Raw genomic sequence first — 15,560 nt, 5'->3', positions numbered from 1 at the left:
TGTAGCCACCATGTGGGTGCTGGGACTCGAACCTGGGTCCTCTGCAAGAGGACTCAGTGCTCTTAACCGCTGAGCCATCTCTCCAGCCCCTCAAGCGCTTTCTAACATAAGCTTATTAATAGCAACATCTTGTTCTTGATTTATCTTCTATTAGTTGCACAGTGCCTAGCATGGTTTTTTTTCTTACCGAAAATTTATTTCTGTATAATGACCTCATTTTTCTCCTATTAAGAAACACTAAAAACAATTGCATATAGTTCCGATATATAAAATAAAAATAAATTACAATTCCTTGAATAAATGAAGTTGGTTCAAAACTTGGATCTCATAATATAAAGTACAAGAGACTATGAAAATTTGTGAGAGGTGGGGGTGGAACACAGATGAAGATCGTGAACACTCTGGTAAACTACCACATTCCTGAACCATACAAGCCTCATAATGATTAAACCTTCTAAGCTCCAGAGAAAGCAGTCCATGCCCCTAACCCATGAGTTTCTCTTTGGTTCTTACTCCAAAAAACATGAGTGAAGACCTTCAATTGAACATCCAGTTATTTCCTGCTGGAGTGACAGACCCCTTAGAGTTGATGAAAACTGTGAAGTCCTCATTGTCTTTATCTGACAAAAAAGTTCTACCTTTGAAAAGCTATGAGCTTACCTTTCATGGGATCGGGGAAGCTATAAAAGCTCCATCTTTTCTGTTACTATCCATCACTTACATCATCTCTGGATACTGTAAGAAGAAGTTGCCTCATGGGATAGGTAGTATCCTTAACTTCTGATTCTTCAAGATAATTTCCATCCAAATGTGGCTCAGGGCACTTTGGTATCCTCAGAAATAATCCCAGATAGTTCACTTCTCAAAGCAGAATGCATTCTGAATTCCTGAATTCCTGAATCCCTGAATTCCTCTTTCTGGTTGCTAGTTATACTAATGTCCTGAGCATTTGCCTAATCTATTCTAATAATGTTCTTCAGAAATGCAGCTATATTGTTTATCATCAGGAAAAATATGAAAATAATTCAGTTCTCTCTTCACATTACACTCAGAAAGGCAGCCAGCCCTGCATGTCTAATGTCAAGATCAAGAGCTCTAATACCTTCAGCTCCCTGTTTCTGTCCATCAGTTCACTCCTCAATGCCTTTACTCTTCAACAGCTAGGATGTGACTATAGTCTGAGGCTTAACTAACCAGAAGCATCCTCAGTTTCCCTGACTGTTGGCCATTCTGCCCCAGTTGCCTAGATAAACCTTAAGTGTTGTACCTGGCCTGTGAGTACTGTGTAGATTATAGTCAGCTAGATGCATAGTGTCTGATATTAGTGGATAAATTACTCCTTGGCTCTTGGGTTTCAAGACCCATGCTTATACTCTAATTTAGATTATACTTGCTTTGAAACCCATATCACTAGTTTGGACAGAAGCCCTTAATTGCTCGCTGTTCAGAGTCACCTGTGTAGAGGTTCCCACACTTGTGGAGCTGTCCAGGGAACAGAGGAAGACCTGGTCTTCATGTAGTCATATGAAGTTTGGCTGTACTGGTAGCTCTACCTCATCTGAGTCATACTTACTCAGGAGTCATCAAACATTCAGCATTGGTACCCATCCATCCACACAGCTGGGGTTTTTTGTTGTTGATTTTTTATATATCTAGGGCCTTAGATTAGTAATCCAGATAGCCATCATTCCAGGCATTGGAATGGAGCGTCCAGAATGCTGCAGAATGTCTCAATACTATGACAATATTCATAAAAGTATTGATAACAAATGCTTGCATTATGATTATTGTCAGGTAATAGAGGCAGCTGCTCTGACTAAAATATGACATGAGTATGTAATTTAAGGGTTCATATTTTGAAAAATATTCCCTCTTTTGAGATATTAAGAGAATGGAAACAATCTGATTATGGTAGTTAGAGGTGGGGCCTTTGGAAATTGATTAGGATTAGATTAGGTCATCAGAGTGGAGTTCCCATGCTTGAATACTGAGAGAGACCAGCATGCATATGAACATGTGTCCCTCTAATGCTGTGTGACGCTGTATGTGTTACCTTTGGTGTGACAAAATATATAACAGAAACAACTTAAGGGAGGAAGGGTTTAGTTTGGTTCACATTTTCAGAAACTTTCAGCCCATCATGGCAGGAAGGCCTGTGTGAGCTTTTCATGGTGCCTGCAGCATATGCTGGAGCATCCTCACATCATGGGGCTTCGGAAGCTGAGAATGGGACTGGAAACAGGGCTGAGGTGCTCTTCCAAGGCCCAACCCTAGTGACCCACTTCCACCAGCTGTGCCTCACGTGCTAGAGGCTTCTCAGCCTCCCAAAATAATGACAACAGCTATAGCACAAGCTTTTAAAACATAAGCCTGTAGAGGACATTTCAGATTCAGAACACAACAGATTCCTGACACCATTCTGGGATTCCAACAGCAAGAAAGCTATCACCAGATGGCTACCACCACCTTCAACCTTGTATCTCCAGAGCTATAAGCCCAGGTAAACTTCTTTTCTTTATAAGCTTCTGAGCCTCAGATAGATGAATACAGCTAAATGTACATGAATGTTTTCAGTTTTTTAAAAAACCATCCGAGGTATATATTATCTTTTTTTTTCTTCCATTTTGTAGCTGAGAAAATCTGGGCAGAAAGGGGTTAAGTACCTTGCCCAAAGTCCCACCTCTAATGAAAGGCACAGCCCCCAGATTCAAGCCTAGAAAGTTTGTTTAGCCCAATACATCTCAGCAGGTGGTGACCGGAACTCCCGAGGAGCATTTGGAAATATCCATGGACTTGACACTTGGACAGCAGTAGCCAGGGATGCTACTGGATACAGGACACTGCACAGGACAATAGAAGATTGCACTTAATGTTGACAATGCTGATTGTAAAACCCAGCGTAGACCCAGATCTCTGAAACACACGGGCTGCTCGATGGCTTTGCCAAGGGCCCACCACATCATTTTAATCTTCAGTCCATAAAATATAGCTACTGCTTACCTTACCTAGAGATAAACATTATCCAGTCCTTGGGAATGAAAGATGATTACTTTCATCAGTGACAGAGATGTGTGAAGGAGATGGTGGTGTGCTGAGTGGAATCCCTACCTCTTTAATTCGAGATGGATCTTTGGAGGCAAACCAAGCCCCCCAACAAACCACCTCCATGAAAGTTTTCTGAGAATGATCATGATAAACCTTCCAGTCCTGACAGATCTGTACTTGCTTGGTACAACCTTCTAAACACATTGTTCAAGACCTGAGTTTACTGCTCCCTCCCATATTGTGTGATGCGCTTTTAGACCCAGGGTGTTTCCTGTTGTCTCTGTATATTCTTGTGGTCCACCTCCTACTTCTCTTTCTCCTCCTTCACCCTCTCCTTCTCTTTCTCACTGCTGCTCCCCTACTCTGCACCATTCTGTCCCCCGTACCCTTGCATGGGCATATGGCAGAGTATCTGAGACGTGGTACTTATGTTTCTACCTGAAACTAGACTTCTGTTGAAAACAGGAGCATCTCGTGAACCACAGAGATGGTGTGTCCCAACCTCCTTTCCAAGAACTTTGTGTCTCTTGAATGTCATGGTCATGAATGCCTTTTCACTGTGTACCTACCATCTTGTGTGTAGTACCAGTAAATATTCAGTGTAATTAATAAAGACTGACCTTTAAATATAGCCCTTTTGTTTTGAGTTCCATCAAGGGAATGTCCCTGTTCTACATTCTTTTAACAAGCTAATTGTTAGGTCAGAACCATAAACTTCTTTTCTGACACTGAATGGCCTTGTAGGCCAGGAGCAAGCTGCTTTCCCCAGAACTCTGGTTATGAATGTGGTTTGCAAATGGATTGTTTCCATCTTCATGAACTCAGGATTGAAAACCACAATGAACTTCCCAGCATACCTAGCAAAGGCAAGGTCCTGGCTATAAGTCAATGGGCAGGATTCATTTTCTCTGTGAATCTTACTTTCTTCCTCTCTATAAAGAGTTTAGTGAATCATGGGGGGCCTGGGAAGGCTGAACCAGGATAGCCTGTGAAGCAGGCACGCAACGGACTTCTAAGCGTTTCTTCCCTTAGTGCAGAGGAGCTGGCCCTGCCACCTGCACTTTCAGGTTATAGTTCATCAGAAGGGCTCAGAAAATATCATTAATTTATGCACCATTTATTCTACTGGACAATGAGTGCATTTAGGAGAGTGTAAGGTGACCATATACCTGCAATTCAGAGAAGCTAAAGGCAAGTTCCATGCTGACCCTGCCAGGGAGAATGGGCACTTTATGTCTCATATGGTTGATTGCTTTCTCCCTCACCATTCATGATGGTGTGCATTTACTTCAGCTGAGGAGGCCCTGGAGAGGAATATTACAAACAGAACAGTGTAGCTTGATGTGGCAAGAATGTTTAGGGATTTTGGTCTGGGTTCTGCGACTCCCAATGGTACATCACTGGTAGCTGACTTTATTGTTCACATAGTCTAATTTTAAAATTCTAATTTGCTACCTAATAGGAGAGTGACATTGGGGCAGTCATGTCACCTAGCTAAGGCCCCATTATTGGTGCTTCTCAGGAAAGTCAGCCTTATTGGGCCTCAGTTTCCTGATCTCTAAAGTGGAGATTACAATGGTAAATTCTTAAAGAAGAGTTTACAAAATTAACAACTAATATATTGAGAATCCATATGAATCACTCTCTGGAGGACATTGTAAGTTTTTCTTTGTTGCTTTCCAGATAATGGAAATGAGAAATCTCAGGTGCTCCTTGACTTATAGAAGGGTGCAGTCCAACAAATTCATCATAAATTTAATGTACTGGAAATTGAAAATGTATTTATTTTGAGACAGGGTCTCATGCATCCCAGACTGGCTTCAACTCACTGTGCAGCTGAGGATGACCTTGAACTTCTGATCCTCTTGCCTACATCTTCCAAGCGCTGGGATTATAGATGTTCACAATCATGCCCTATTTATGCAGTATTGGGAATCAAATCCAGGCTTCATGCATGCCAGACAAACACTCTACCAACTGATCTATGTCCCCCATCACTGAAAAACATTTAGTGCACCTGTTGAACACCTAGCTCCTAGTGGAGTGTTGGCTGTTCACTCTTGTGATCATGTAATTGAACAGATGTTGCTGTCTAGTATTAAGCTAGGTGCAGTGTACATGCCTGAAGTCACAGGTATTTGGGAAGCTGAGGCAAAAGGATCACTGGAGCCCCAGAATTCAAGACCAGCCTGGGCAACATGGAGTGACCCTATATTAACCAAACCAAAACGAAATCCAAAACCAAAACGAGAGGGAGAAACTCAACATATGTTAGGCCAGTAAAACATCCAAATTCAAAATTCAAGGTATGATTTCTGCTGAATGTGAATCATTTTTGCAATGTCATAAAGTTGAAAAACTTTTGGAACATCATAAAGTGATGACTATGCTTGGGTTAAGAAATCACACAGCTAATGAATTGGGGAAAACTGGTTAAGTCTAGCTCTAGGTTTGGTGCTCTTGGCTAAGCTGGAGAGTTCTGTACCTGTAAGCACCTAGAGAAGTCAGTCTCACCTCACACAAGAACCACAGCATGGAGTGAACCCTCCATAAATGATGGCACTCACTCAAGGTGCTATGGCGACTATTGTTATGGCCTCCTAAGTGGTCCAGAAACTCTACTGACCTGTAGTCCTGTTATTTGCAGAGTGCCCACACCAATGGTGTCAGGTGGAGGCAGGGAGAGAGTTGCATAGTGTCTCATAAGCATTCGGGACTGTGAGAGCAGCTGTGTGATCTTGTGGAATGATTCTCTCGCTTCAGGACTGTGTGTTGACGCTGATGTCACGGCTGCTCTGAGCACCCAAGATACTGTTAACGAGCTGTTCCAAGCCCAGATGCAGTGTTTCCTCACCATATGGTCCACACTGAAGTGTGTGGTCTTTCAGACAGGATGGTGTGATGAAGACACGCTGACCCCCATGCATGGAAACCTAGTCCAAGAAACCTGATCTCCAGGATCACCCGGGTCTCCGGAGACGTCCTGAATTCCATAGCTTTAATACCTATCACTGCACCAAAAAATTACAATATGACACAATAAAAAGATCTTTGAGGATTTTTTAATACAATAAGCATTTGAATATTTTTCCTATTTGAGAAGCCATTGCATAGGCAAAGAGCTGGTCTCATTATCTACGGGTAAATAAGGAAAGGTGGACATTGCTTGCTTACTTAGATGCTGCCTGGCAGGTGGAATTTGAGCATGGAACACAAATGTCCAGCTCCAGCCTGGGTCTGACCCCAGGACTTCAGACTCCTGAACATGGATGCTTACTGGCCTCTGTTTGAGGCTGGAACAGATATTCCATTTTACAAGTTCAAAATCAGACTTGCTGTCTTCCACTCCATGGCTGCCTGTTTGCCAGTGTTCTCCACATTAATAGGTTAACAAAATGATAATTCTTTCACCAGCCTTGGTGTCATCGCTGATACTACCCACCATTAGGGGCTATTGGCATCTTAAAAACTGTCCCTGTTGGGAACACTTCTGGCCACTTGGCCCTTTCCATTTATATCCAGGCTATCCTACCCCTTCTACCATGTAGTCTTGAGTTAGTCTCTGAGCTTAGTTCCTTCTAATCTTGCACGCTCCTCTGGTCTCAGCACTGTAGCCAGAAAAGATAATTAAATGTAAACCATATCCTAGTCTCCTGTTCAGTATTTTCCAATGGATTTTTATCACGTGTAGAAAAGGTCTCTCTGCCCTTCAGAGGTCTAATCAGGCCCTCCCTCCAGGGTCTGGTCCCCACCCATCTTTCCTGACCTTATTCTCTAGCTCTCTTACCCTGTCTCACTCCCTCCCACCAGCATTCCTGCCCTTTCTCCTGTACTTCACACACACACACACACCACAGTGTGAGAATATGGGCATATTGAAATGTCAGGTCCAACTGAGAAGATATTAATTAGCAACTAGGAAAGAAAAGAGAAATTGAGGAGTGAAAAGTTCTGAGAAGGTGGGAGGGGTTACAAGTAGATGTTGCTCATATCCAATAGGAGAGATGCCTCCTCCAATCTCGCGCGCGTGCGCGTGTGTGTGTGTGTAAACACACATGTATGCAGGTATGCATGTATGTATGAGTGTATATGTACATGTGAGTCTTAGTTATCATTCCTCAGGCACCATCCACCTTATATTTTGAGACAGGGTTTCTCATCGACCTGGAGCTTTCTAAGTAGCCTAGGCTGCTGGCCAGTTGTACCCAAAGATCCACTTGTCTCTGTCTTCCCAGTGCTAGGATTATAAGCATATACCACCATATCCATGGCTTTTTTAATTTGGGTTCTGGGGATCAAACTTTGGGTCCTCATTACCTGGGTGGCAAGCACTTTAGTGACTGAGCAATTTTTCCAGCCCCATTTCCTCCAGTGTTATGGGAAAATACCAAGATGGTGTAGAAATCATTGCTGGATCAGAGGCCCAAGTGAGATCTCTAGGAAAGTGAAAGAAACTTGTTACAATGCAACCGACCCTGGGCCTTAGAGAAGAAATTAATGGCTTATCAGTCATTCGCAAATACTAAGGGCCAGGAACTGGGGTCAGGCATGAATGCTGAATTAGTGCTTAAGCCATTGAATTAACTACTGCATAACTAAACTTGTATCCAGTCATTGCACTTAGAAAAAAGCACACATTTAGTGAGACCTAAAGTTCTGAGCCCATTCTGTGTAAAACTGGAATAATAATGACACTCGTTCTGTTGATTAAAACAGCTAATTCTGTGGGCTTGTAATAAACTCTTTATCAGAAGTCAGGGTTGGTGGCTCCGTGGAGAAACAAACCATATTTCTTTTATTCACTGTTACATCACTGATAATTTGTGAAATGAATGAATAAGTAAGTAAATGAATGAATGAATGGATGGATGGGTTTCAGATAGGAGTTGTGAGAGCCAGAGGTGATGGGTGACTTCAAGAATGTGTTTTCCAGGTAGCAAGGTGGTTTCACATATGAGCTCATAGCAGTTGTGAGAGCATGCAAAGGTCTGCTCAAGCCTGAGCCAGACAAAATCCCAGCATGGAGGGCTGGAGAGATGGCTCAGTGGTTAAGAGCACTGGCTGCTCTTGCAGAGAGCCCAGGTTCAGGTTCCAGCACCCACATGGCAGTTAACAACCATTCTAACTCCAGTTCCAGGGGATCTTACACTCACACACTCATATACATAAAATAAAAATAATAGATAAAATATTTTAAAATTTGTTTTTATTGAATTTTTGTGCATTTCATTCAGAACATGTCAAACAATCTTAATCATCTTTATACCCCTGTTCCCACCAGCACCCTCCCATAGCCCCCTCCCCCCACTGGAGCCCATATACTCTGTCATCCCTGTTAAGGCCCACTGTGTCAAGTCAGTGTCCCAGATGTTCCCCAGTGCAAGTCCATCCACTGAGGTCTAGTCATCCTATCTAGAGTCTCTTCTTTTAGGAAGATCAGCTCTTCTTCACCTAACATCAGTCAATTGCCAATATTTCTTCAGATAAGATTGGGGTCTGCTGTTCATTTTCCCAGTTCTATGCTGGGTTTTTATCTACCTGAGCTTGCATGGTATGCTGACACCATTGCCATAGAATCATATAAGCAGGCTCTCAGGAGCTTGTACGACTCTTTCAATATGGCCATGCACCTTCTCCCTGGCTCTTACAATCTTTCCACCCCCTCTTCTGCCATAGTCCCTGAGCCTTGGGTAGGTGAAGTTTAACAAAGCAGTCATGTCCAAGGACCAGCATTCAGCAGACTCTTCATCTCTACACTTTGGCCATTTGTGACCTTTTGCGTTCCTGGCCCTCTGCTGTGTGAGGGAAGCTTCATTAATGAGAGATTCATTAGTGTCCTCTTCTTTCCCTTGTCCTTTGTTATATGAGCCTTAGGTGTAGATGTGTCACGTAGGCCTGGGCAATTCATAGACAATGTCTATGTGTGATCAGTTGTGGTACTTGGTATTAGTCTCTGACTCTTGCAAATTGAGCTTCTTTGATGAGTGGTGACTGGAATATTTGTCTGTAAATATAAGGACACATATTTTGCATGTAGTAAGAAATCACATTAGTCTAGGGAATGAAGTCCCACCACTAGCTGAGGAGTTACTGACATATGACAGTTGTGAGAGGAAGAACTGGTTTTCTTTAAGGATGTGGCCCTGGTAAGTTGACCACTCTCCAGGGCTGGATCCACACTCCAGAGTATTTGGGCAGCACAAATTGGCCTTGATGAAAGAGAACAGCAACAACAACAACAAAAAACCCACAAAGGGGATGGGTAGGGAGGTGGGGATGGATCTTGGAAGAGTTGGGAGAGGGAGAAATATGATCAAAATATATTGTATGAAATTTTCAAAGAATTAATTTTAAGAAATGAAAATAAAAATAAATTCTTAATTTAAAAAAGAAAGGGTGTGGTGGTGCATGCCTTTAATCCCCTGCCCTGAGTTCATACCTTGGGCTCCCTAATGAACTGTGACCAGAAGATGTAAGCTGAATAAACCCTTTCCTCCCCAAGTTGGGAGTGGGGAGAGAATTTTTTTAAAAAAAAAAAAAAAAAAAAAAAAAAAAAAAAAGGAAAGGGGAAATTGTTATTTCATAGATTTGGGGAGAGCTTCTGGAAATCTGCCCATTGGTAAAGTATCCCAAATCATTCATGACAGAGCAGAGGATCTCGGCTCAGCAGTGTAATCTTACCAGTGTACTGCTTTTGGGGCTCACCTGTACTTAGACAGGTGTCCTGGTACACACCTTTAATCCCATCACTGGGAGCCAGAGGTGAGTGGATTTCTCTGAGTTCAAGGCCAGCCTCATCTACACAGCCAGTTCCAGGCTAGCCAGGGCTACATAGTGAGACCTTGTCTCAAAAAAAATAAAATAAAAATAAAAATAAAACAACAAAAATTTACCTGTAGTGAGATGCTTGGAGCTGCTGAGGCTTCTCCTCTGCCTTCTGCCTTCTTCAGAGTGGCTCCCTTCCTCCTTCTGCGTCAAGCTGCCCAGCTAGGTGCGCACCTACTCTCCTGAACCCACCAGCGTATAGGTTGGGTACCACTTTATCTCAGATGCTTCTGATAAAATATTCAAGATCCACAAGGATCTTGACAGATTGTCAGTTAGCGGAAGTAGAGGAAATGAATTTGAATGGGGCCTAATGTAAAGTAAGCACTGGGGTCTAAGGAGGGAATACAAAGAACTGCCGGGCAGGCAGCTGCTTCTGAGCTAAAGTGAGATGCAACAAGACAAGCATGCAGAAATACAGCCCAGAGACCAAAATCAAAGAAAAGCTCTTTTCAGGTGATCCCTTTTCATCAGCATTTATTTAATATTTTTATGATACCAAGTGAATTTCATAATAAGATAAAGGAATAGTCTCTGTAACTGAAATAGAAGGACCTAAACTTATTCCTTATACTCAGCCAGAGCTAATAGTAGCTTACTGGTTGGACACTGGCCTCTAGATCAGGAAGTTCAGTGGGTGACACTGATTTGAATCAGAATTTACTATTTTACGGATCAGACCCTCAGCTCAGCTTATACATTTGGTCAAGTGCAATTTTTTTTTATTGTGTCCTTCTCTAAGAATCGCTGTAAAAATGACCTTAGACAGCTGGCTCATGTTAAAATAAGATTCTGGCATTCACAGGGTACTCTCCTAAGTGATCCAACTGCATTATCACTATCACGTTTAGTCTTCATGAGTCCAATGAGCATGCAATCTTATTAGCTCTGTTTTGTAGGTGAGAGATTGAGGTTCCGATGAGGTAAGGCACTTCACTAAAGCAACAATCAGAGCTGTCAAGCTAGGCAGATCTGGTCCCAAAGACTAAGTGTGTTAACCTCACCATCCCAAATGAGACTATTACATTTAGTGAGGTCCAAACTGGCCATGCACATGAAGACCCCAGGAATGCTTTAGATGTCATCTGAAAACAAATATGATTACTTATGGCCAGGACTGTGGCTTTTGATCCCAAAACTACCTGCTGCCCAACCATTATACTCTGACAAGGTCTAGGTCTAGTGAATTTTTCTACTAGGCAAATTCCTCTTGCTTAATAAAAGTGCTTACTGTGAAAGCTCAAAACCCAGCAGCAATTAATTATTGACAGAGCATGTGAATTAGAGATAAAAGAAAAGTCATTCTTTCTCCACACAAGCAATAGTAAATAAATTTAATTACGGTAGGAGAAGCTAAGGGATCTTCGTCGTATTAAGTTTCATTAGCCGAGACATTTAAAAGCATGTCATCATAACAAAAAGGCCTCGTGTAATCCTAAATGTACCACTTTGGTACAAGGCTCAGAACTGAAAAGACTTAATGGAGCACCTGGTGGCAGATGGCCCACAGGTATTGAACAGGCTTATCGTCAGTTAACTCTGGTCTACATATGCCTATAGCAAACTGACTGTATATTAGGATCCCGAGCCTTATTTTTATCACTGATGGGCACACCACAATGGACTGGAGGTAGTGGTATCAAACCTCCTTTAATATCTTGGAGTTCCCAAACAAGATAACATCTTCTTGAAGGCAAACATGGATCGGAGGGTAGAGGTGGGAAAGTGTCTTTGTCAAAAAGACTAAGGGATGTGAGCCCTAATATGTGGTTGTCAGCAGCTTTCCATTACTATTAAAAACAGTACCTGTGACAATCAACTTAAGAAGAGGAAAGGTTTGACCTGGTTCATAGTTACAGAGATTTCATTCAGCCCACCATTTCTTTACCCCATTGCTTTTGGGTCTGTGGCAGCACAATTCATCGTGGAGGGAGCACATGGTGGAGGAAAGAGAAGGAGAAGCTGAGCTCTTAATACGCCCTTTTAACACGTGCTTCTGCTGGCCTAAACTGTCCTCACTAGACTCCACCACCCAACCTAGGTTGGGGACCAAGCCTTTAACACAAGACTCCAACTGGAACAAGATCCATGATTGGCTAAGTTAGGCGTTGAACCACACCTATGCTAGGTGTTTTCACTTTTTATGTCATTTTGCTCTCAGATGGACTGGAGGCAAGTTTGAGGAGTTTTTGTGCTTGTTTTCTGAGGTCATAAAGCCTGTCTGATGCTGTTGTCTGTCCTTTGTCCCAGGCTTCATCATTTGTATAATTTTGTTTTTGGACTAAATCAGAGTTCAGCAAACTTCCTTAAAATGAAAGTTAGTGGATATTTCAGGTTCTGTGGGCCACATGGTATTCATCACACAAATTCCACTTAGTATTCATTATACAAGAGCAGCATATGAAGAATATGTAGGTGACTGAGTGTAGTTGAGTCCCAATGAAGCTTTATTTACAAGCACTGAAATTTAAATTCTATATAATTTTCATGTATCACACAATGCTATTATTACTATCATTTGAATTTTTTTCCCTCCCAACCATTTAAAGATCATAAATCCTCCTTAGCTCATATAAAAACAGGAGACAGGTTCCGGGAATTCACCAACCCTGGACTAGATAATCTTTGAGGTCTTGTTGAGCTCAAACATTTCCTAAATGCTACTACAACAATAATAAAACCCTTAATTTATTAAGCTCTTGCACACATGTGATTCTGTGCCAAATGCTTTTCAAACATTATCTTCCCTAATCCCTGCACTACAGTGTGAAGGCACTGCTATCATTACCTCCATTTCGGAGATTGTAAAACTAATATGTAGAGGAATTAAGGGCATATCTAGGTTAAATACAACTGGTAAAAAGCACAAAAGCATTTAAACACAGGGATACAAGGTTCCTAAAGAAGAATGCGTAAGCCTTTTGCTGGTTTTTGTTTTTTTTTTTTCTGATAATTACAGAGTCAAGACTACAGTTGGGCACAGAGATAAAAAAGAACTCCCCAATGTTTATCAATTCTATTTGGTGGTTTTTACCTAGGTTTCGTATTGCATATAATTTGTGCAAAGATTGTAAAATATTTTGGGGGTAGGAATAACCATTGTATTCCCCTTTTTCTTTCCCTTTCCAGAAATGTGATGCCCAAGACTTTGGATGGGCAGATAACTATGGAGAAGACCCCCAGTTACTTTGTGACGAATGAGGCTCCCAAACGCATTCACTCCATGGCCAAGGACATCAAACTCATTGTGGTGGTGCGAAACCCAGTGACCAGGGCCATTTCTGACTACACCCAGACATTGTCAAAGAAGCCAGAGATCCCCACCTTTGAGGTGTTGGCCTTCAAAAATCGGACCCTGGGGCTGATTGATGCTTCCTGGAGTGCCATCCGTATTGGCATCTATGCTCTGCACCTGGAGAACTGGCTCCAGTACTTCCCCCTCTCTCAGATCCTGTTTGTCAGTGGTGAGCGACTCATAGTGGACCCCGCAGGGGAGATGGCCAAAGTACAGGATTTTCTAGGCCTCAAGCGTGTTGTGACTGAAAAGCACTTCTATTTCAACAAAACCAAGGGATTTCCCTGTCTGAAGAAGCCTGAAGACAGCAGTGCTCCAAGGTGCTTGGGCAAAAGCAAAGGGCGGACTCATCCCCGCATTGACCCTGATGTCATCCACAGACTGCGGAAATTCTACAAACCCTTCAACATGATGTTTTACCAAATGACTGGTCAAGATTTCCAGTGGGAACAGGAAGAGGGTGATAAATGAGGCTGAGGCTGGTAGTGTGGAGGGAAGGCTAGTGAGTAGCAAGGATGCTCCTTACCAGAGTCCCAAATCTCCCAGGTTCTGCAGCTTCAGCCTTGCTGGAGTGCCAGGCAGATCTGTAACCTCCAGTCAGGGTTACTGCCCAATGGTGTGGCCTCAGGCAAAGGTTCATGCATTCCCATGGAGCGACTAAAGGCTTCTGGTTGACCAGATGACCACCAGAACCTGTCATGAATTCCTATCTCCTGCTAATTAGTGGAGTCTGGAGATGGGATGAATATCTGTCACTGTCACAAACAGATGCTATAAATGGTGATGAGTGGTAAAAAAGAAAGATGGTCTTTGTGGGAGCTCTTATTCTAGCCTAAGGAGCTTGGGTTCTAGCCTTGTGTCTAATCCCTGGTATGTAAACATCTGCTCTGACTTCTTTCCAGAATGCTATTGTGACTGAGTGTTCCAGGACTCCCAGGGAGCAAGATCCTCCTTCTAAGGCCTTTCTAGCCTTCTCATCAAAGGCCTCATCACACAACCCTTTGACTTCCTCCCTCTCCATAATACGAAGGCGAAGGCATGCACGTATGTTCCTCCCCGACCCCCAAATAGCTGACACTCTTGGAGCCTTCTTTCTGAAAGCCTTTTAAGGTGGGTCTCTCTTCATGGGTGTCCTGAGTTTTGGAGAAGCTCAGCACACGTCCTCACACTGGAGTCAGGCCCACAGGGACACTTCCACAACAGGGAGATAGCAGCAAATTTAGAGCTCTGAGGCCGGCAAAAATGAATGTCTGTAACTTAGGGTATAAGAAGAAACTCAGTCTTCTCGGTGGGAGACCTTCTTACCTAAAGATCCTCTCCCTGAAGCTAAAGTGTGCTTTGAGATAGCTCTGTGCCCTAGAGTCCCCAGAGAAGCAGAGACCAGAGCTGGCTTGTTAATTGTTTTGTATAGCCCTTCAGGATACCATGGGGAAGGGAGCGCTCAACATTATTCTGCTTGTCCTACCACCACCCCTCAGGGTCACCACATGGTACATTTTCTCTTCTTGGAGATGGCATCTATTGGGCCATTGGCAAGAGTGTTAGAGAATAGGGGCAGGCAAGGGCTGTCAGCAGACATACCCATCAAGGGCTGCCAAACAAAGTGTCCCTTCGCATTAGTATGGTTCAATTAAAACACAGCATTTGACATAAAGCGCTTGTTCAAAAAATCTCCAGAGCCAGGAATTGTTCTAGTAAAACTGGAAATTTGTATGAGTGGGGGGAGTTAAATCTGTTCAGCTGTTATTAAACTGTCATTTCTCCCGCTAAATGGAAACCGTGTTGTTATAAAGCTTAATGCAACCTGATTGATGGGTTCTGATGGTGTGTTTGTGTTGGTGATTTCCACCCCACCCCCACCCTGGCATACAGGGAGTGACTTCGTCTGGATCCCAGATAGACCAGGTTTCTGTTTTGGAGAGTTCTATGTGCAAGGCAGGGTGCTTCATGCAGTAGCACAAAGGCTGCGGCTGGTGAGACGGCTGCTGGTCTCTGCATCACAACCAGTCCCTGCCAGCAATGGACTAATAAGCCAGATTCAGAAACATCTGTACAAATAATTTTTCCAGATAAGAAAAATTTAGCTGAATGCCACAGATATGCTTTCACTACCAAAGTAAACAGATAACAGATCAAAATAGTGTTCACATATTTAAAGAAGGGAATTCATGGCTCTTGAGAAGGGTGGACTGTGGCATGAGCTGATGTGGGTGGGGCCTTGCTTCATGAGACCAAGGAGTGAGTAGGTTTCAGTACTAGCAGAATCACCATAGATTTGGTAAAGATATGTGCCCAAGCAGGCATAGTATATCCATTTAACCTTAGCACTTCAAGGAGCTGAGGCAGCCTGAGGGTTCTGAGACCAGTCTGTGTCACATAGGGAGATTTTTGTCTC

General features: G+C 42.9%; 1 protein-coding gene across 3 annotated transcripts in view; it reads left to right on the top strand.

Moving 5' to 3' along the window:
- The window catches only part of Hs3st4 (heparan sulfate-glucosamine 3-sulfotransferase 4), a 250,812-nt gene extending 235,839 nt beyond the window's left edge, over window positions 1-14,973 (top strand). For all 3 annotated transcript variants that reach the window (XM_029567786.1, XM_029567789.1, XM_029567784.1), the window contains exon 2: window positions 13,000-14,973. In XM_029567786.1, coding sequence (XP_029423646.1) covers window positions 13,007-13,636 — 630 coding nt within the window. In that variant the 5' untranslated portion in view covers window positions 13,000-13,006 and the 3' untranslated portion in view covers window positions 13,637-14,973. The remainder of the gene's footprint in view (window positions 1-12,999) is intronic.
- Window positions 14,974-15,560: the final 587 nt, after the last annotated feature.

This window comes from Nannospalax galili, unplaced genomic scaffold (genome assembly GCF_000622305.1).
Source record: "Nannospalax galili isolate Female #2095 unplaced genomic scaffold, S.galili_v1.0 scaffold411, whole genome shotgun sequence".
Classification (NCBI taxonomy): Eukaryota; Metazoa; Chordata; class Mammalia; order Rodentia; family Spalacidae; genus Nannospalax; species Nannospalax galili.
The sequence above is the reverse complement of the archived record's forward strand: the minus strand, read 5'-3'. Positions and strand labels throughout refer to the sequence as shown.